This window comes from Saccopteryx bilineata, chromosome 1 (genome assembly GCF_036850765.1).
Source record: "Saccopteryx bilineata isolate mSacBil1 chromosome 1, mSacBil1_pri_phased_curated, whole genome shotgun sequence".
NCBI lineage: Eukaryota > Metazoa > Chordata > Mammalia > Chiroptera > Emballonuridae > Saccopteryx > Saccopteryx bilineata.
In genome coordinates, this window is record NC_089490.1 from 28518083 (window position 1) to 28541423 (window position 23341).

At 38.8% G+C, this 23341-nt stretch overlaps 1 protein-coding gene across 6 annotated transcripts in view; it reads right to left on the reverse strand.

Moving 5' to 3' along the window:
• PKHD1 (PKHD1 ciliary IPT domain containing fibrocystin/polyductin) overlaps window positions 1-23341 on the reverse strand; it is a 495803-nt gene that overhangs the window by 29631 nt on the left and 442831 nt on the right. For all 6 annotated transcript variants that reach the window (XR_010728191.1, XM_066252548.1, XM_066252523.1 and 3 more), the window contains 3 exons: window positions 21427-22441; window positions 8390-8525; window positions 7117-7204 (listed from right to left, as the gene is read on the reverse strand). Coding sequence is in view for 5 of the 6 variants with exons in the window: in XM_066252548.1 (XP_066108645.1) it covers window positions 7117-7204; window positions 8390-8525; window positions 21427-22441 (1239 nt within the window). In the remaining variant the exon portion in view is untranslated. The remainder of the gene's footprint in view (window positions 1-7116; window positions 7205-8389; window positions 8526-21426; window positions 22442-23341) is intronic.

The following is a 23341-nucleotide window of genomic DNA, read 5'->3' on the forward strand; positions in this document are numbered from 1 at the left end:
GCTAATTAACAGCTGCTACCTTCCACTCTGAAAAAGTCACTATGATTGGTATGATGGCCAATGAGTTAGGAGAGTGGTCTTAAAGTTTATAAATTGGTTGGATATCTTTAAGGCTGAAAGGTATCGTAAAGGAGTAACATGCTTTGTGCTACATTTTTCAATTCAATTGCTCAATCCTTTTTGTGAAAACATTGTCTTTCCTCATCAATTTTGCAGAGCTAACTAAACTTCCTTTTTTGGAAACATCTTTCTTTCATCTCTTTAGAGTCCCAAAATAAATAAAATGCCCAGAAAAAATGGAAATAAATAAGCCAAGACTAAAATATATGATAGGCACCCAAGATAAATGCAGTTTATACTCTTTAAAACCTATATGCATCAAAATTATGGTCAATAAACTCTGGCAAACAATGAACTGCATAGTACAGATGTTCAACATGAAATCGTTTGCTGCAGTTTTTCCTTTGACAAATGTCCTTATTGTTCCCAATTTTGGAGGAATACAAAGCAGCATTTAATCGAAATGTGTCCGTGGAGCACAGTGAGTCTGCCTCGTAGAACAGCCGCCAAACTGCCTAATGGAAAGTGCTTTAGCTCCAAATGGGTTTGCTTTTGTGTTAAATACCAGCTTGTCTCAGAGATCTCTACAAAGATGCCCATATATGTCTATGATATTCTCAGATTTGAAGCATATGCACGCAAAAGCTGAGGCCGTCGCTGCCAAGTACAGTGCATTACTCCAGGCTTCAGCATATCTCTGGAATGGTAATTGTAAAATATATAAATGCCATTGACAGGCCCCCTAATCAAGCTGGTCCCCCTGCACAAGCTGAGGGAACTTGGGACGAGACGGAGTGTGGAGCTTGTGTAAAACTGAAACTGATTATATGACTTACCGGGGAATGCTACCTGAGTATGTTTTTACAGGGTATATAGTTTGTTTTTGTTTGTTTGTATTTTTCTGAAGTTAGAAGTGGGGAGACAGTCAGACTCGTGCATGTGCTCCACCGGGATCCACCCGGCATGCCCATCAGGGGGCGATGCTCTGCCCATCTGGGGCTTTGCTCTGCTGCAACCAGAGCCATTCTAGCACCTGAGGTGGTGTCCATGGAGCCATCCTCAGTGCTCAGGCCAACTTTGCTCCCATGGAGCCTTGGCTGCAGGAGGAGAAGAGAGAGACAGAGAGGAAGGAGAGGGGGAGGGGTGGAGAAGCAGATGGGTGCTTCTCCTGTGTGCCCTGGCCGGGAATCGAACCCTGGACTCCTGCACACCAGGCCGCCGCTCTATCACAGAGTCAACCAACCAGGGCCGGCATATGGTTTCTAAAATATTTTTCACTCCCAATTCTCTACCACATTCTCTCTCTCACCCTTAGTTCTACACACTAGCAAAGTAGTGCATGATTAATGTTTAGATATTTATTAAAAATATTAAGATATTTTTCTATAATTAATTAGCATCTATGATTACCAAAGAACTTGAAGGGCTCTTAAATAATAGTCTTTGTATATATAAATCAGGGTTTTTTTGTTAATAACTTCTTTTTCCTGAGGGAAATCAACTGAGACAAAAGAACATAAGGTTAAATTATAGAATAAAAGATTTGGAATAGATACACAGGTATAGTTTTGTTGTTATTTTTCTTTTCCTGAGGAAATACTTAGAATAAGTTATATAATCCATTCCAAATGGATTTGGTTCCATTCTTTTTGAAGTTAAGGAGAGGTATTTCATAATGGTTTTAAAGGATACTTTTATGCTTAATAAATTCAAAAAAATAAAAGATACTTTCAATCATATGAAATAGTATGTTTCAGTAATGTGGGCATTCTAAAAACAGAAAACTATACAAGACTTTTTCTTTCCATAACACACATGCACATATACACACACATACATGCATACATACACACACACGTGTGTGTGCATAGAAGACAACCTTAGCCTGTTCCTCATATTTGATAATGGTAACAATAGTGATCCAAGTGAGTCATCTAAGTATGAGTTGGTGTTAATAGAATAAAATAGCAAATAGTTTCATGCCTTATATATTTTACATGATCACAGTATGATTCTGAGCTAGTCAGTGATCAGATACTTGGTATAACTGAAAGGAAAATAATGAAGTATGTGGGGTGCTAAGGGTCAGGAGTGGGTAAAGTCAAGTATGAGTAAGGTATGGTATGACAGTAAGGTATGGAGTCTTAGTAAGACAGTGGGTGTGGGTGATGTATTTATATAATGGACTGTGAGGGATGAAATGTGGATAAAGTACAGAGTATGAGTAAGGTATGAAGGATAGGCAAGGTAAAAATATGAGTAACTTTTATACATGGAAAAATGGTTAAGAGAGTAAGTTTTATGTTCTGTGTGTTTTACAATATATATTTTTTTAAAAGGAAGATAGGTAATGGGTGGAATATGAGTAAGGCCTAGGTGGGGTGATACGGTGGGAGTAAAGGCATGGAGTACGGGCACAGTGTAGAGTGTGAGTCCAGTAGGGAGTGTGACTCAGGACATGTGATGTGGGTACAGCACGGAGTACCAATGAGGGACTGGGTACAGGTAAGTCATAGAGTACAGGTAAGGTACTGCAATCGACTGAATGTTTGCATCCTTCCCAAATTCAAATGCTGAAAGCTAATCTCCAACGGGATGGGCTTTGGAGGAGAAGTCTTTGGGAGATAATTAGGTCATCAGGGCAGAGCTCTCATGAATTCAATTACGTACCTTTATGAAAGACAGCCCAGAGAGCTCTCTCCCCCATTCTGCCATAGGAGAATTTATTGAGAAGACGGCTACCTATGAACCAGGAGGTGGGCCCTTTCTAGACATAGAATGTGCTGGGGACTTGACCTTGGGTTTCGCAGGTTTCAGAACTGTGAGAAATGAATTCCTTCATTTATAAGCCCTCCAGTCTATGCTATGCTGTTATGAACCCTGAAAGGACAAAGACCAATAAGGATTGTGAACATGGCGTAGAATGTGGGTAAATGACAGGATACGGGGAATGTATGGAGTAGAGGATGGGACAGGTGAGTTTCAGCAGTCAGATGAGGATACTGATATATGTATATATTATTAGAACATGAAAAAAGCTGAAAACTGACATTTTTGATGCTGCTGTGTTAACATCAGTATTACTGCTCTATCTTATGCATTCCAGACCCAAATGCCAGCAACAGCTAAATTGAACTGAAGAATGCATAGAATGACATCATCAAAACAGGCAGTTTACAATGACCTAATAATGCAGTTTTGAATGTTTTAATTTTCACATTAGCTAATCTTGGATAGCTTTGCTTAATTACATTACTTTCTTAATAATGTGGCTTGTTTCTGTAAATTTGTATAGGAAACATCTTGAGATGTCCTCTTCCCCCTTAGGACTTTAAACCCAAGGAGTTTCAGATTTAATTGCTTGGTTTAAAGAAATCACCAAGAAGAGCAAAAATACAAATCAGCAATATGGGTGTTACTTTCACCAAAGTGAGTAAAATATCGACTACATTGAATGAAAGTATGGAAAATATGAAAAGTCTATTAGGTGATTCTCATAAAATAGCAACAACATCTGGGCTTTTTAAATTGGATTATACAAAGAGAAAGTACACAAGGTGATGAAAAGAGTAACAAGACTATGGAAGTTTGGGGGGAAATTATTTTTGTCCCCAGGCAGAAAAGCTTTGATTTCTTAATAAGTAAGTAGATAAAGTAGGAAGTTTATAGGTCAAGATAGTTGAAAGGCAACTTGAAAAGAGATAGCAGTCAAATTTACAACTCCAATAGGAAAACAACTGAATGAAACAAGCTTTAAACAATAAGAGTTTCGAAGTTATAAAATATTTAATCATGAAATGTCGACTGCCTCAAGAACATTTTCAGAAACGTCTGGTTCTATTGCTAGTTCTTTTTGCTTGAGGTATAGCTTAGCACAAAACAAAAACCCTAAGCTAAGTACTAAGTGATTTGTTAAAAAATCCTGGATTTAATTTAAGACTATGTTGAGTGAGAATTTATTATTATTATTATTTTAAAAACTTGATCATTACAATTTTATTGCTTTCCTTTTTTATTTTATTTATTTATTTATTTATTTATTTATTTTCATTTTTCTGAAGGTGGAAACAGGGAGAGACAGTCAGACAGACTCCCGCATGCGCCCGACCGGGATCCACCCGGCACGCCCACCAGGGGCGACGCTCTGCCCACCAGGGGGCGATGCTCTGCCCATCCTGGGTGTCGCCATGTTGCGACCAGAGCCACTCTAGCGCCTGAGGCAGAGGCCACAGAGCCATCCCCAGTGCCCGGGCCATCTTTGCTCTAATGGAGCCTTGGCTGCAGAAGGGGAAGAGAGAGACAGAGAGGAAAGCGCGGTGGAGGGGTGGAGAAGCAAATGGGTGCTTCTCCTGTGTGCCCTGGCCGGGAATCAAACCCGGGTCCTCCGCACGCTAGGCCGACGCTCTACCACTGAGCCAACCGGCCAGGGCTGCTTTCCTTTTTTAGAGACAAGTAACAAAGAATGAAAATACAATATCCTCAGCAGAAGCAGATATTATATACCAGACAACAGAAATAATTTATGCCAAATTAAATACAATTAGCAGTAGGGAATAGATTTAGCACTTCTACGCTGGAGTTATTCCTATACATTTTAGTATTTCATATAGTTTACAGGAGCCATGAGAATAAACTTTGATTCATTGCCTAGGTAGTACAGGAAGTAACTCTAAAGTCATGGCCTTTCTTGAAAACCAGCAATTTTGCAGACATGCTGCTGTTTAAACTGATAGGTGAGTATTTTACAAGTTTGGAAAAAAACATTACAAACAACCCCAAATCAATAAAAATGCCTCAACCAGTTCATGATGTACATAAGAAATAACCAGTTCATGATGTACATAAGAAATCTGATCAGCTAATTTTTAAAAGTTTTCAATACACCCTCTAATTTTGCTTTCATTGCCTGAGCCTTTGATGTCATATCTATGAAATCTTTGCCAAGACCAATGTCAAGAAGATTCCTTCTTTTTTCTTTTCAGAGTTTTATACTTTTAGCCCTGATATTTAAGACTTTAATCCACTTTGAGTTAATTTTTTCTATATAGTGTAAAACAATGGTCTAACTTTATTCTTTTACATGTGGATATCAAGTCTCCTCAATGCCATTTGTTAAAGAGACTATTTTCTCCATAGTGTGTATTCTTGGCTCCCTTGTTGAATACCAGTTGGCCACATATATATGGACTTATTTCTGTGCTCTCTATTGTGTTTCATTAGTCTACAGGTCTGCCATTATATAAGTGCCATACTGTTTTATTACTATAGTTTTGTAATATATTTTGAAATTTGGACTGTGATGGCTACAGCTTTGTTTTCCTTTTTCAAGACTGTTTTGGCTATTTGTAAATTTTCTTAGGTTCCATATGAATTTTATAATTGTTTTTAATTTATGTAAAAATGTTATTGATATTTTGTAGTAATCACATTGAATCTATAGATCGTTTGGGGGTAATATGACCATATTAAACAAAATTAGACAAGTGGGATAACATCAAATTAAATATATTCTGCATAGCAAACAAACAGAGAGGAAAGTAAACTACAAAATGGGAGAAAATATTTGTAAGCTATATTTCTGATAAGGGCTAATTTCCAAAATATATAAGAAACTCCTATAATTTAACAGTAAAACAAACAAATAACCTAATTTAAAAATACACTAAAGACGTGAATAGACATTTTTCCAAAGCAGATCTATGAGTAGCCAACAGGTATATGAAAAAATGCTCAACATCACTAATCATCAGGGAAGTGCAAATTGAAATCACAATAAGATCTTATCTTTCACATATTTTGATGGCCATTATCAAAATACCAAAAGATCACGAGTGCTGATGAGGACGTGGAGAAACGGGAACTCTCGTACACTGTTGGTGGACATGCAAAATGGTGCAGCTGTTATGAAAACACTGTGGAAGTTTCTCACAAAATTAAAAATAGAAATATGGTCCAGTGAATCCACTTCTGGGCACTTATGAAAAAAAATTGAAATCAGGATCTCAAAGATAGCTGCCCCTAGGCCTGACCTGTGGTGGCGCAGTGGATAAAGCATCGACCTGGAAATGCTGAGGTCGCTGGTTCGAAACCCTGGGCTTGCCTGGTCAAGGCACATATGGGAGTTGATGCTTCCAGCTCCTCCCCCCCTTCTCTCTCTGTCTCTCCCTCTCCTCTCTAAAATGAATGAATGAATAAATAAATAAATAAATAAAGATAGCTGCCCCTCGTGTTCACTAAAGAGCTATTCACACTTGCCAAGATATAGAAACCACCTAAATGTCAAGAAAATGTGGTATATACATACAATAGGATCTTATTCAGCCTTTAACAAAGGAAATTCTGAACTATGTGACAACTTGGATGAACCTTGAGAGCACTATGCCAAAGGAATGAGCCAGTCACAAAGAGACAAATAGTGTATGGTTCATCTATATGAGGTATCTAAAATATTCAAACTCATAGAAGCAAAGAATAAAATTTTGTTTTGTTTATTGTTTGTTTGTTTTTATTTTCCCATGCACATGGTCTAGGGAAAGTAAATGAAGCTACGCAATGATATTGAGACTGCACAGAAAGTTAATAGGAGATAAAGAAAGGTGGAGAGGGAATAATGAACTTGAGGGTATGCTCTGAGCTGGGTACATTGCATTTCCCATCGCCATTATTCTTCCAGTCTTTGAGACCCAGTGTTTCTCCATAGAAACCACCTTACGTGGTTGACTTGCTCCTTGGGCCAGTCCCTGGTACTGAACCAAAGAATTATTTGTCTTAGGGAACATGCCCTTCTCCTTACACCATATTGGGGATCTGGGTGTAATAAAAATGCTTTTCATCATGCAAAAGAAGGGAGAAGAGAAGGTGGTTCCTTAAGAATTTGCTACTAGCCAAAACTTTCTTTTCACAGACACTGGCCATGTAGACTGGGAATGAAGGGTGTTTCTTTCAACTCTCCAAAGGCACCGAGTATTACTGACCTTGCTGCGAATGCCTAATGCCTGCAGACGGGTTCTGTGCAAACGCAGCAGTAGCAGGTGTCTGAATGTCGTGGGTACCCACCTTTCAGCACTGAGTCTGATGTCCCTTCCAAGGAGACGGAAACGGCCCAAGGCTCTGACGGCAGCCCCAAAGACTCTACTCTCTGATTCTAAACATAGGGGAAAAAAAAGGAAAAGTTAGAGTCGGAAGAAAATTTTGTGAATTTATCTGAAAAATAAAAAAGAAATTTAGAATAAATTCTTTCATAAAGCACAAATTCAGTATAAATAAGCAAAAGAAGGAAAATGATAAATAAGCATTTTCTTTCTCATGTAAGGACTATATCATGATTATCATATTGAGAGAAGAGAAGGAACATTATTGCAGAAAAAGCTGGGGCAGAGCAGTGACGAGGAGAAAGGGAAGCTATGTTTATAGAAGAGGAGAGGGTGTCATGTGCTGATGGCTAATGACAAGGTGACCAATTTTTTTACAATGAAAAGGAGGACAAAAATAAATTGAAGAAAACAATATTGTAAATAAAAGAAACATTTTATTCATTGAAACAATAATATACTATAATATGATAAACGCATAATAAAAACATTTGTAATATTTTATATTGTAATTATGCTTACATGCCTATTAACTTTTAATAATAATTGTAAGAAAAAAGTACTCATTTAGATACAAATACGTCACATCACACACAATGAATCAACTCTGCATCCACTGAGTATGGACATTTACAGATTAGTCTTCCAATATCAAAAAGGAGGACATGTAGGGGGACACTTTTTGAGGGAGGACGGAACTTACAAAAGAAGGACTGTCCTCCCTAAAGGGGGATGATTGGTCACCTTACTAATAAGGAAGGCGAAGGATTGGGGAAGAAAGCAGGAAGAGAATTAATTGACTGAGAACCAGCCCAGATCACTGGTTTCCATGTATGGACTTCAGTCCTATGGCCTCTGTTCCACTGCAAACGTGTCAGCGGATGCATTTTAAAAACTAAAGAGTAGAAAGCAGATTTAATTATTCGATTTCACTTTGTTTTCCTCAATGACTTAAGTAAATACAGAAAAGTTAACACTGCATCAGAGGGTGTGACCACTGATATGAGAATTAAGCACTGAACCCTCCTTGTAAACGATTTACTTAACCACATCTGAGAGAAAACATTTAAAATAACATAAAACTATAATGCAGATGATGACAGGAGTGGGGGGAAGGTCTAAGGGCAGCAGATGTCACATTGAGGACTCTGTAAGTGTGTACCACAATGCTGGAATCCGCCCTGTGTGCAGGGGACGCGTTACCCAGTTTTTAAGATCGGTACCCATGAACAAGTTACCTGCTTATCTAGAAACACGAGTTGTGGCTGGACTGGAAGTTCTTTTCCCACTTCTCCGTCTGAAGGCTGGACTAGGACTGAAAGAGTGTAGGGTCGAACATATATCAAGTTCCCTGTTTTAAAATCGCTTGTATTTCTGGCACATATAAAACAAAACAGAATAGATTCGTAAGATTACAAATATCACTGAAGCAGATATTTCCCATCATACATTATTACCAGTGAAAATATTTGCTTTTGCATCTAGAAACTTAATAATAGACCCTATCGTGAACACTACTTTATAACTGGAGAATAGTTATATATTTATTTAACATGTTTGCTTAGCCATAATAAAAGATGGACTGGGTGTGCGGGGGTGGGGGAAGAAGCCCAAATTAGGAACCTAGATTTTTATCACAGTTTATTAATATCAGCCCCCAAAAACCCTCAGTGAGGGAACTTACCAGAGTATAATACTTAGACGGTGGAGATGTTTTCAGTAGCATATTAGTAAACCAGATCTCCCCCAAAAGACCCTGATTTGTAGTGGTTCCCAGTTCCCCTGGTATGACTACTTTCCCCATGGCTGACTCTGACACCAAGACGACATCACTGAGAATTGGGAGGAGGTGCTGAGAGCAAGCCCCAGCATGGCCCTGATGAGCATGGAGTTGCTCATTTAGTCCTCACGACAACTCTTCCATTCTTAGACTCTCCACAGTGTGCTTGCACTAAATAAGTTCAATGACTGTGGGATTAATTAATTGATTGATTGATTTTAATTGAATGAAACCCTTGGGGAGAATAATGCTTATAATTAATTTATGCCTAATACTAACTGTGTATCAGGTACTGTTCTAAGATTTCCATGTATAAACTCATTGCATCTCTAAGATGACATTAGAAGGTAGGTACTCTTACTTACACAGAGGTCCAAAAAGGCTAAAGTAACCTGCCAAAGGTCTTACAAATAGTAAGATATGACCAAGGTTTGAGCAGTTAACCAATGAGCTCTATTGTTTTTTACCCCTTTCGAGCACATTAATTGCTGATGTGACTTAGCAATAAAATGGAATAAAATAAAATAAGGTAAAATGGTTATATAATCCGTGACACCTTTAAGCATCTTTTTCCCAGAGCTTTGGAATTTTTGATGACCAGGATAGCTTTATTAAAAGAAAATTATAGATTGTATATCTATTTCCCCAATAAGCCTATTATGTGTTACATATCATAGGCATGTAATAGCTTTTTAGCAACTAAATGGGCATATATAGACAGACATCATATATACATATATTACCCTAATATGGAGTATCCTGTAGTGACACATCATCAGTACAACCTAGGTCAAGTTTAACAAAAAAAGATTTGACTAAAAAAAAAAAAAAAAAAAAAAGGGTAAACTATCCTACCCTCAATTAAATGCTTGTAAGTTAAATACTTTATTCCCCAACCTTTTATTATTTTTTGTGCGAAGAGAAAAGGATAAAATATTTATTTAACATAGATGGTATACAAAAAGTAACAATGAGTCCTAAAAAGAGTAAATAGTGGAGGAGCAAACACAATGGATCATGAACTACAAAGTTTCTGTAGGAAGCAGTTTCCCTCTCCCCCGGGAATCCTGGGAAATGGGGCAGAGTAGTCCTGGAATCCCCTGGGGCCATCTACCAGCTCAGGCTCTGACCCCCGCTTCAGCCGCTCCCTGGGAGTTTAACATGCACTAGCTAGCCGAATCATCACTTCTTAGTTTGCTTACCCTGAATGGATAAGGCTCCCTTTTAATGCTTGAAAGAGAATAATTTAAAACAGACTTTTCAAATCTATGCTATTAATTCTATTCTTCTGCAAGTCCCAGGTTGTTGGAAAATGCTCACATTGTTACCAGATCCTATTTCTCTCCTAACCTGCTTCTTAAATGCTTTCTGATGTGGAACAGGAGCGGGCTAGCAGCACGGGTTAAAGAAACTGAACTGCTCAATCAGAGATCCTGACATAAGTACCTTGCTGTCTAGAGACGAAGAGACGGGAACCAACTGCCCGGACACCCGCTGAAAGGCCTGTCCCCGACACACTTTAAAGTTTATTGTGAGCAAACATCTCTGATTAAATGTAAACAGCATCTCACTGGAGGTCAGACTTGCTGCTGCAGCATATCCCAGGGTAATACCACTTTAAGCTCCACATAAACTCTTAAGCAGTTTCTATCCTAAAACCTGACCGTAGGTGGTACAGTTTTTTACGATATGTTATAATAGTGCAATAAATCTGTTAGCTTAAAATCGAATCTCCGTGGCCTTTTAGAGAAATCATCATTAAATGCAGGGTCCTGTTAATGATGCCATCGAAGTGAAATTGTTTAATCTGCTCAGGGGGTGAAAGGTCACCAAATGAATTTTTTATAATACATCAACTTGACACGCAATAGGGAAAACTGTAATAGATAAAAGCAAAGGAAAAGGGCACTGTCTTCTTCTGATAGGTCGATAGCAGCCAAGAGAGTCACTCATCCACTTTCCTTTCACGATGGGGCTCCTTTTGCATTTAATATGGACACCCAATTAATACCTCAGCACCACAGACAACCTCATTTTAGGTGACTTATAGCAATTTCTCCCCCTTCCCTGAAATGAAAGTGATCACAATACATCATAGCATTGTGCGAATTAACGTTAATTGATTCAAGTTACCAAGCAATGATGGGCCACTTATATAATCTAGGCGTTATTGGGTGCTAGAAGGGATGGAGGGAAGATTAGATTCCAGTGTCCGTTGCTGTGACGACGGGAGTCACCTGACGCCTTGTTAGACAGTTGTAAGGTTCTATTGCTGGCCCCAGTGGGGTCGTCAGTAAACTGGAGTGATGTCCAAACATCATTATATGCTGCTCCAATATTAAAGCAAAGGGATTAGCAACTTATTGCAAGCAACCTGGATTTGTCATTGTGCTGTCCTTATCCAATTTCCAACCGCTAATGTGACTGTAGCCTGCGGGCAGAAAGACCTACAGCCAAACTTTAAAAAATGGGGGAGGAAAGTTCTCTCCAATCCTCCCAGTTCTAACTACTATTTAACAGCTTCCTATACCTAGGCAGGTATGTGAAAGAATTTTTTTCCCCTTCAATGCTTAAGTGAAAACTAAAATAAATAAATAAATAAATAAATAAAAAATAAGATAAAGAGAATACAGAAATTTCCCAGTTTAGAAATCACCACTATTCATCTCAACCCTTGCTTTTCAATTTTTTTTTCAGTGAGAGGAAGGGAGGCAGAGACAGATGCCTGCATGCTCCCTGATGGGGATCCACCTGGAAAGCCCACTAGGGGGCGATGCTCTGCCCATCTGGGGCATTGTTCCATTGCCCTGCAACCAAGCTCTTCTTTAGTGCCTGAGGCAGAGGCCATGGAGCCATCTTCAGTGCCCAGGGCCAACTTGCTCTAGTTGAGCCATGGCAGCAGTTGAAGAAGAGAGACAGAGAGAGAAGCAAGAGGGGGAGGGGTGGAGAAGCAGATGGGCGCTTCTCCTGTGTGCCCTGACCAGGAATCAAACCTGGGACATCCACATGCCAGGCTGATGCTCTACCACTGAGCCAACTGCCCAGAGACCCCTGCTTTCCAATTTGCCAGCTCTAAACTTTTACCTTATAAAGAGAAGGGTGGGGTTGTTTCTATTTGCACTGGCAAACCCAGGATACAAATAAACAAATAAATCTTATTGGTGAAAGCTGGCTCTGGTTAAGACCTACAGTGTGTGCATGGGGGGGGGGGGGGGTAAAGATGGGGGTGGGGTAAAGGTAGGGAGTTAGAAATACTTCCTCACTCAGTCTTTAACCTTTGTCTCCTCAAAGTTTTCAGGCTTCTAGAAAAGAGCTCCATGTTTTAATTAAATGTTTCAGGGTGTCCTGAGCATTTTCAACCATTTTTCATTTAAATTGGCTAGATAGGGCAGAATCTATATATGCCAGGAGGGGACTTTAATTCCAAAGTAGTTTGTAAGACTCTGTAGTGTGGATAAAGATAGTAAGTTCTTTAGTCAATTCAGTTTAACAAACATATGTCAACTTTTCCACTATGCACAAATATTGTCCTAGGCACTGTGAGATATGCAAAGATAAATAAACACCAGGACCTCTATCTTAGAGGAACGTTGTTTTATATGAATGACTTTACTGGCAAAATTTCAGAGTTTGTAAGGCATGAATAATTTTACCGGCTAACTTTCAGAATTGACACATAGCATTTTACTTAGACAACAGTCTCCCCATATCCACAGGGGATACATTCTAAGACCTCCAATGAATGCCTGAAACCAGGAGTAGTACCAAAATCTAGGTATACTATGCTTTAAACACACACACACATGCACGCATGCACGCACACATACATACCTCTTCACTGAAAGGAAGCACTTTATGGCTTCTCTTTGATATAGCTGAATTGCCAGCATCACTACTTTTGCCTCTGGGGCCATTTTTAAGTAAAATAAGAAGGGTGCCTTGAACCCAAGCACTACAGCACCAAGCCAGTCCATGGGATAACCTGGAAGGCTACAAAGTGACTAAAGGACAGGTAGTATACACACTATTGGACACACGGACAAAGGGATGAAGTGAGACAGCGTGAGGTGACATCACGCTACTCAAACAGCACACATTTAAAAGCTATGAATTGTTTACTTGTGGAATTTCCTATTAAACATTTCTGGACAGTAACTGACAGCAAGTAACTGAAATCTCAGAAAGCAAAACCATGACTAAGAGGGGACTGCTATTATTTCACAGTCCTTAAGCTCCTTCCCCATCAAACCTAGCCAGATACCCTTCGCTTCTGTGAACACATAAGAGAGAAGAAATGTCTTATGATATGACTGTTTCTTTCCTGTACGATAGAGCATAGTAGTCCCAGACGTGGCCCATAGTAAGCACCGAATACATGTTACTATAGCAACACTAAAACAAATCGGTATCCAACACGCACTACTGCGGCTCTTAGGTTATCAGATGCCTCTGTGAAGTCATCACCTCCCTCAACCTGGCTAACTTTAATTTGGAACACTCCTCAACTGGGGTGCTTACTGCTCTGCTCCAACACATACTCAACTCTGGAGGTTCTTTGGAAGTATTCGTTTCAAACTGAGATTTGAGGAACCCTAGGTGTGGGCTGCAGTGTCAGGAATACAGAGACACATCTGCCCAAAAGGTCAATACAAAGGTCAAAACCTAAGTATTGTAGTCGGTATATCTTTTAAAATAGTATTTATAATATTAAAATCTAGCATAGATATCTTATCTGGAATAATGGAAACTTTGAACACATTTTAAGGTCATACCCAAAATATTCAAAATTTCCCATTTGTACTGAGGTGTTGCCACAGTCAAAATCTGACCAGGGAAACAGAAATCACTCACGACTGCTCTGATGAAAGAGATTTAATACAAGATATTGATTACATAAGAGTACTGGAAAAGCAGAGAAGCCAAGGAGACTACATTTTAATATTTGCAACTAGTACTTAATGATCATTTATTGTGCATGGCACTGTGCTTCAGTACTCTTGGGAATATAAAAGTCTTGACCACCTAATAAATATTACAAAGATAAAAATATACTCAAGTCACCCTGGCTGGTTGGCTTGGTGGTAGAGCGTCAGCCCTGAGTGTGGATGTCCTGGATTCAATTCCTGGTCAGAGCACACAGGAGAAGCAACCGTCTGCTTCTCCACCCCTCCACCTCCTTTCTCTCTCTTTCTTTCTCTCTTGCAGCCATAGCTCAATTGGTTTAAGCTCATTGGCCCCAGGCACTGAGGATGAATGGTGGAGCCTCTGCCTCAGGTGCTAAAAATAGCTCAGTTCTGAGCATTGGCTCAAGAAAAGGGTTGGTATGTGGATCCCAGTCAGGGTGCATGCAGAAGTCTGTCTCTCTATCTCCCCTCTTCTCACTTGGAAAAGAAGGAATACACACACACACACACACACACATACACACATATATATTTTTTCAAGTCAATTTTACAAAAAACTAAATTAATGGTTAAGCAGATTAATACTGAATCAATTATATCTTTGTAATAGATATAGAATGAGATTTAATACATTTTTATTAAATAGTTGCATACATTTTTTTGCTATCCATTAGCATAAGAGCCATATAATTTTGGGACATAATAGCTGTTCAATTAATGTTTGGGAAATATAAAACATTGAAATGTAAACTTTCATAAGTCTTTATTATATTTACCTAAATGTCACCATCTGTACAAATAGTATAAAATTCTTGATTTTAAGGTAGCGTGTTTCAATTTTGGAATCAGAACTACATGTGTATGTGGGTGGGGAACTGCTGGATATCAACAGCAGCAATAGATTACCATAAACATCCCATTTATAAGGAACATAGTAGAAACAACACAAACTGTGGAAGTAGAATCAAAGAGTTAGTGATCTGGGGCCATTTAGCATAAGAACAGTCGTCCCCAGGGCATCACTGCAGAAATAGGGCTGTGAAATAAATGACAGCTTTGATAATGGCCAAGAATCATCAATAAAAATGTGAATGAGATACATTATTTCCCATTTAATAAGGCTTCATAATATTATTTTTAAGTTTAATAGATGAAAGCTTTTTAAAAGTGTAGCAATTAAAAGAGCAATTTTTAACTAAATGGAAAGTTTGCTCATGTAGAATATCTCATTTTCCCACGAAACCATATATATGAAATACCACTGTGACAATTTGGCCATCCACCCAACTCAACAACGTGGTGAATTTGTATTGTAGGAAAAAGAAAAAATGGTGCAGATACATTCTTCAGGAGCGAAGCCATGATTTTGCCATGAGGGAGGAAAGAAACAAGCTAGCAATTTAGAAATGCGAATTCTGCCAGTCTTGGGAAGAATATCCACCCTTGTTCAGAGAAAGATTTTGCTCCTGCATGCCCCAGACATTTGTCTCCTAGAGAGCAGGTGCTTATACAAGAGAAGGTGCTAAAGGAGGAGTGTCAATAGACTCGTCTCACCCACTATCTCTCCTCACTTTCTTCTCTGCTCCAGGTCAGCCTGAAGGGGTGCTCCGTACACAGAACAGGGAACTTAAAAGGCTGTTCATATGATGGGTACAAAAACATGCAGATGCACCCTTTCAAAGTTTCACGCTTGCCCTCTCAGTATATGTGCATTTAGGGCCCAAGGTTCATAACAATGCCATAGAAAGTGTGAGCATGTATTATTTTTCTTCTAAAAAATTATTTATTTATTATTTATTTATTTATTTATTTATTATTAAGTGAGAGGAGGGGAAGCAGAGAAGGACTCCCACATGCATCCTGACTGGGATCCACTTGAAAGCCCACTAGGGGGCGATGCTCTGCCCTGTTGGACCACAGCTCTGTTGCACTATTTCAGTTTCTGATGCTGAGGCCATGGAGCCATTCTTAGCACCCAGGGCCAACTTTGCTCCAACCATTCGAGTCATGGCTGCATGGCTGCGGGAGGGAAAGCAGAGGAGCAGGCGAGAAGCAGATGGTCGCTTCACCTGTGTACCCTGACTCGGAATTGAACCCAGGACTTCCACATGCCGGGCTGATGGTCTACCTCTGAGCCAACTGGACAGGGCTTGCATATTAATTTTCCATTGCTACATAACAAATTACCACAAACTCAGTGACCTAATATAACACAAATTTATTATCTCCAGGTTGTGGGTTAAGAGTCCAGACAGGCCTGGCTAAGTTCAACGTTTAGGTGGAGGTTTTCAGCAGAATTCACTTCTGAATGCATTCAGATTCCTATAGAGTTTATTTCCTTGTGGCTGTAGAACTGAGGTTCCCGTTTCCTTGCTGGCTGTCAGCCAATGTCCACCCTGTATTCATTTAGTCCACCATCTTTTTCTCAAGTGGTCCTTTCCATCTTAAAAGCAGTGACCTATCACATCCTCTCACATTGTGAATCTCTGCCTTCTTATTTTGCCACATCAAGAGAAAGTTCTCCTTTTAAGGGTTTATGTGCTTAATTAGGTCCACCTACAAAATTCTGGATATGTTTTCTAGTTTAAGGCAAACCGTGCCATATAACATAGTGTATTCATAAAATTGCTATCTGATCATATTCCTGGGTTCCTGGGATTAGAGCAGCACATTATTGGGAGGCCATTCTAGAAATTCTGCCAACCACTAATAGCTTTGGCCTTTCAATAGCTATAGCTAAACTTTCATTAAAAAAATAGATATCTTTCATTTTAGTATATGACAAAAGATATTATTATTATTTTTTAATGAAGCAGGAGAAGTGGGGGGAGGGAAAGAAATTTGAGAGCAAAAACAATCAAGTTTCTACTGAAAGAAAGGGAAGCAATCAATATAAAATATGTCCTCGCAGGATTCCAGACAACAAACAGAATTTAGAACTAAGACCTCCGTGGGGAAAACCCGGTTCACACGGAGCAGATTGGGCATGGGTTTATCTCTGTTCCCTCTACTCCACTGAAATTACTTAGAAGAATGAAAATGAATAAAAAGTGTTAAGTCAACAAGGAAAAAGAAGCCAGGAGAAAACTGAACAACTGACAAGTGAGGTCAACAAAGTTTCGAAAGATGGAGAACAGGTTCATGCAACTGACTTAGCCAAGCAAGGATGCTTAAATCCGGGTACCTCTGGAGGAGGATAAAGACCGGGAGAACCCAACTGACTGTGCATTGTTTAGTTAAAAAGTACACAGCACTACATTTGTCCCTGCAAAGCACGACTTAGTAGCTTTTTGAAAACAGGAAATACTCCCCTTGAAAAGTAGATATTCAAAATGGCCTCAATTTGTTGAGATGTATACAATCCCATTAAATTAATAAGAATAGCCCTGGCCAGATGGCTCAGCGGTAGAGTGTCGGCCTGGCGTGCGGGGGACCCGGGTTCGATTTCCGGCCAGGGCACATAGGAGAAGCGCCCATTTGCTTCTCCACCCCCCGCCCCCCTCCTTCCTCTCTGTCTCTCTCTTCCCCTCCCACAGCTAAGGCTCCATTGGAGCAAAGATGGCCCAGGCGCTGGGGATGGCTCCTTGGCCTCTGCCCCGAGTGCTGGAGTGGCTCTGGTCGCGGCAGAGCATCGCCCCCTGGTGGGCAGAGCGTCGCCCCCTGGTGGGCGTGCCGGGTGGATCCCGGTTTGGCGCATGCAGGAGTCTGTCTGACTATCTCTCCCCGTTTCCAGCTTCAGAAAAATATAAAACAAAAAACAAACAAACAAACAAAACACAAAGAATGAACTTCTCCAGGACATCCTCGGTGCTTTTCACTGAAAACCCTGTGTCCTGAGACTAACTTCTGCTGTCTCAAGGTCAATTCATTAGGTTGCTAATATCTGATCAAAGTTGAAAGACAGGACTGGCCTTCAGGCCTGTACAGGGGTTCAAGGTTGTCTACCATACTGCACGATTCCTAGGACCATGGGAAACCTTGCTAATGCTTGTTCAATCCCTGGGCACATGGCATTTCTCATTTCTGTGGAGATTTATTCAGATAAACTTAAGAAGTAGCTTTTCCCCATCTTCAGATTATTTGCTTTTTTGGCCTTATGTCTAGACAATTTTTCTTAAAATCTAGAGGAATAGTGAGAAATGGAGGATATCATACACCCCAACAGAAAATAATATACATAGTTTCTTATTAAATCAGACAATGGAGGGAAATAGTGGTAAGCTTCCTTCTGACTCTATCTCACTTTCTTATGTTAGAATGATACCCACACACATATGTTGATGTACCTAAACTTATGCTCGGTTGACCCTCTTTGCTGGGTTACTTCAATTATACCTTTATTATTTCTACTCTTTGACATTTCCCTCTTTCTAGTTAAAAGCTAAATATTCACTGACCTTTTTAACATATAATATGAAAGTCAGTCATTTTTAAGTAATGATCTATTAGGAAAGCTCAATACTATACAATATCTAAATAAAATATAGCAAAGGACTAGCTCTTTTTCTCTCAAGTCACCCATACTTATAACACACTTATAAGAACTGAGTGAGATCTCAAAGCAATTGGGCTAAAGGAGAGAAATCATATTTAAACATAAGCTAATATGCATTAGCATAATTTATTCAGTTTCCTGATTCTTATATTATCATGCATAATATCATAATAACATCAACATGGTGAAGCTTTGGTGGTTAGTAAAAATGTCTAAGATTTAATAGATTTTGTACAATTATGCAACCAGGAATATGTTCTAATTCTAAGCTAACAATTCCCCAACTCTGCAAATCAACCAGTATTTAGAAAGAATTGCTTGAATTTTCTTTTCATATCTTCTATACATATTACTATACTGTGGGAAAGAAGACTGCCTATCTCCATTGTAAAGATATAAAATATAATGTAAAAACACTTGCTAAGCTTCCACATGAATATGTTGCTCTGAGCATAAAAATGTAATTAATGTATTAGTTGAATATACCTCAAAATGTAAAGATACTACTTTTTGCTTTTGCTTTTTAAAGTAAATTACGCACTCATTGGAGATTATTGTACAGAAGTAACTAATACCCATTAAATAGTAATTGCTTATTTATTAGCATAGCACTACTCCATATAAGATAAAAAAGTAGTAACAACAGAATAATCTAGAAGGGTATGAATGCTCTAAAATCTTATTGAGTGAGTTAGCTCAGAACCTAAAGGAGTTTACCTATTTCATGGACCCAACATCACCTCAAAATGTGTATGGGTTTGAGCTTATTTTTCCCCTGGTAGTGACAAGTTTTAGGGAATATCCATGGAGCCCATTATGAGCCCTCTATAATCAACCAGCATGCATTTGTGAGGTGAGTAGTTTTATATATTTATTATTTTTTCTTTTTAAGTGAGAGGAAGGGAGAAAATGAAATAGATTCCCACATGCACCACAACCAGGATCCACCTGGCAACCCCCATCTGGCTCAGATGCTCGAATCAACCAAGCTATTTTTAGCACCTGAGACTGACTCACTCAGATCAACCAATTTATCCTCAGCGCCGGGGGCTAGCACTCAAACCAATTAAGCCTCTGCCTCTTGGAGAGGAAGAGGCAGAGAAGAAGGAAAAGGAGAGGGAGTGGAAAAGAAGTAGATGGGTGCTTCTCTTATGTACTCTGACTGGGAATTGAACCCAGGACATCCGTATGCCAGGCCAATGCTCTATCTACTGAGATACTGGCCAGGGCCTATACATTTATTCTAAGCATTATGCCAAGCTCGTATTGTCTATCCACCTGGAGAATCATTTTCGGTTCTTTTATATCTACTAAAAATTGGAGGGTGGGACTCCAACAGTCTTGACCTCATGGCAGATGCCTCATATGAACTTGGGTTTTATTCCTCAGCTAATGTAGTCTATAAATTTGAGAGCAATTTATCCCTGCCTTCCTTAACAGTGTGCTGTACATACTTCATTCACTAAGCTCAGGGAAACATTCAATACACTTATGAAATGTGTATTGAACAAAAATCTGGTGGAGAATTTCCAAATACAAGCTTGTAGAGTCAAAATAACATCGCACAAAAGATATTACAGATCCCACACAGGTCTGTGCCAGAAACATGCTTGGCACCAGTGATGCTCCTGCCTCACGTAATTTGATAAAAGTTTCCTCTCAGAGCTTTATAACCCTACGTTAACTAAAGCCCAACCATGGTCATCGCTTTAGCCTAGTAAACTCCTGGTCATCCCGTCAACATTTTCTAAAGTGCAAGTCCTTCCCCAGTCCCTATAGGCAGGATTATTATCTTCCCCAATGGTACTGAAGTTTTAGCTCAAAGCTCTATGGAATTGTGATGGGTCGTGTTTTTGGTTGTATCTGTTTTATCTTAGCAACCTCAGAATCAAGCGCACTGCCTAAAATTCATTACATGCATACGTAAATAATAAAATGAATTGAAAAATAAGTTGCTTTAGAAAAATATCTTCCTACTTGCTCTTCCCTTTAAGATACCAAAATGTAATGTCTTCAACCACCCAAGGCATAGAACAATCATAATAAAATATAAATTTAATAAAGAATTTTAGAATTGAGAATTTTAAGTCTTTAAAAATGGATCTAAGTTTTTATTCTTCTCTTACAGAGTGGAAAGGTTACGTGATTCAGTATAAATAGATTGACATCTTTATTATATGCAGCTTAAGTGTCTGTTGCCGATAGCTTATTGGTTGCTTGCGTAACTATACTAGCCAATGGGGTGAAGTTGCCACGACATTCAAATAGTCCCGCCTTCTGCCATGCCACCTCACAAACTGAGGTTAAAGATTGGAGCAATTACTATGCTGTTAAGAAATCTTAACACCAGAAGGGGTCTTTGCAATGGTACAAGACTAGAGGTTCTCCAATTGAAAAATAATGTCATAATAGCTAAGTCTTTGACTGGCTCCTCTAAAGGTGAAATACATGTCATTCCAAGAACTGATTTGGCTTCATCTCAAACAGGGTTGCGTTTCAATTGAGACGTAGACAATTTCCTGTAAAACTTGCCTTTGCTATGACCATCAATAAGTCTCAGGGCCAAACGCTTAAGCGTGTTGGCATTTTTTTTACCTGAGCCTGCATTTGGACACAGTCAACTTTATGTTGCCTGTTCAAGAGTTCATGAAAGAACAGACGTAAAATTAAAAATAATTGATGGTCCTCTGCAAGGCGAGCTTTAAAATGATGGACAGATTTACACAAGAAATGTTGTGTACAAAGAGATCTTTGACATGTGAATTAACATTTTATTATTTAAATCACCTTTATTTATTGAGCTAGTGGTGGCTCTTAAGAAATGTACCGCCAGTGGTTTCCTTCATTGCACTCTACTTTAAGCAATTAAGCAAGTAGAAGGGGGAAACCCCATGGGGCAGTAAGCAAAGGGGCGTCCTCGCCGCTTGACCTGGGTAATTCAGTTTGAATTAACAGACACCTTTGCACAAATCATTTTAATTACAATTTATAATATCTAGAACAGCGGTCATTTTGTATGACTGCCGGGCTTTCTAGTTTGCAATATACACCCAAGAAATCAGCCCTAATTTTAGTGTTATTACAATTAGTACTTACCCATAGCCATTGACTTCCTTTGAGTGAGTCACCAGTAAGGCACCAATAGTCACATTCAGAACATTCTCTAGTACTCCAGTCTGTTGAGCAGTGATAACTTGGTGAGCCAAGTTCTGTAATTTGTTACTTGATAAGGACGGAACCAGTCCAGTGCTCCTTCCTGTTGGCAGATCACCAACTTCAATAACCATTACTTTCGAGATAGCTTCCGTGGTGGTTGGTGATGGAATCCTATATGAGCTGATTTCCATCATAAGAGGTCTACGTTGACCCACTCTATAATGACTGGCACAAGTCACAGATGGGCAATTGCGCTTTCTTTTTGCTGTACGGTCAGCAATGGCCTTTAAGGTTGCTTCATTGCCAGGCATGTCATGAATAAATCTAATTTGGTCTTGGCTAACTTGCAAGAAGTCAGTTAGTCTTTCAAGGACCATAATTTCCCAGCCTTTTTCTAGGACTGAAAACATCACAGTGAAGGCCAAATGAATGGAAACACCTGAGCGTATTTCAATGGGCTCCTCTCCTTGTAGAACAACATACAAGAGGTTATCCATGATGTTGAAATAGTTGGAACCAACAGATTTATCCAGCAATGAGGAAGGTGATTGAACCAGAGTAGGTGAAATAAAACATTCGCCTAAGAAAACACGGGGGCTCTGAAGTTCATGGTAGAATACAGCCAACAGAAGCTTGGAAGTACTTTTGATACCCAATAGAAAAAAACGCAAAACTTGAGGAGTCTGATTCACAAAGCAGATCTTGGTAGTTTCCCCAATGGGTAAAACAGTATAGAAAGTAGATACAAACCCCAAAGTAGGGCAGGGAGTATCAGCATTTACACTGCTAAAGGTGTCAACGAAACCACTGGTCACAGACACAACAGGATATGACTTTCTCACTGGCCAGGTGGCATCAGCATTTTCAAGAATTATGATCACGTGGTCAGTCTGTTTGCAAATGTAGCCTTGAATCAGGGGTCGGTATGTGCATTTCTGTTCTTCTCTAAATGTACCTATAAAATGAAGGAAATTAAACAGATGACATATAAACCACAGTATATCAAAGACAATTTGTAGTCCAACACTTTCATCATCATCTGTAACCACATGAAACATTTATTGAACACTTAGGTGTGCTAGAAACTAAAAATGAAAAGAAATCTTAGGCAGAATTTGAAAGATACATCCATTCAATAACAGCTATTGAATATAATTTAAATGTATATGTTACATAATATGCTGCTCACAAAAATTAAGGATATTTTATCATTTTATATTTATTTTTAAATATCCTCTAATTTTTATAAGCAGTATATAGAGTATGTAATTGAATGTTAATCATGGTTGTAATAGTTAAGTGAAAAAACAGTGAATAAATAAAATAAGTAAAAAAGAATAATCACTATGAGCTCTATAATGAAAGAAAACCCAGGAGAGAATGAGGTAATATTTGAGTCAATGGGCAAAGAAGTAAATTAAAGGGTTGGACAGAGAATGTCTAGAGGTATATTAAAAATGAAGAGATATATTCTGACCAGATTATGAAAGAGTTTGACTGTCAAATAATATAATTTTCTCATACTTTCTTTTTCTCTAAGTATAAAGTAAAAATATAAAAAATGGAAAACTAATAAGTTGGGGAGAGTTGGGTATAAAAAACACTAATGAAAACATTGAAAGAAACAGCATTATCCATTAATCCCACCATTTCTAATCCTTCTGTCCATGAACCTAAAGAAGTTATTGTTCTGAATTCAAAAAGATATTTTATCTTCCAGCAAAGAATTTCTTTGATTTGAAACTGATATCTACAAAATTGTGTTGTATTGTTTTCTAGATAGTTAAACTTGCCTTATTGCAAGTTCATCAAAGTCACCTAAGAACTGAAACAACTGGTGCTGGCCAGTTGCTCA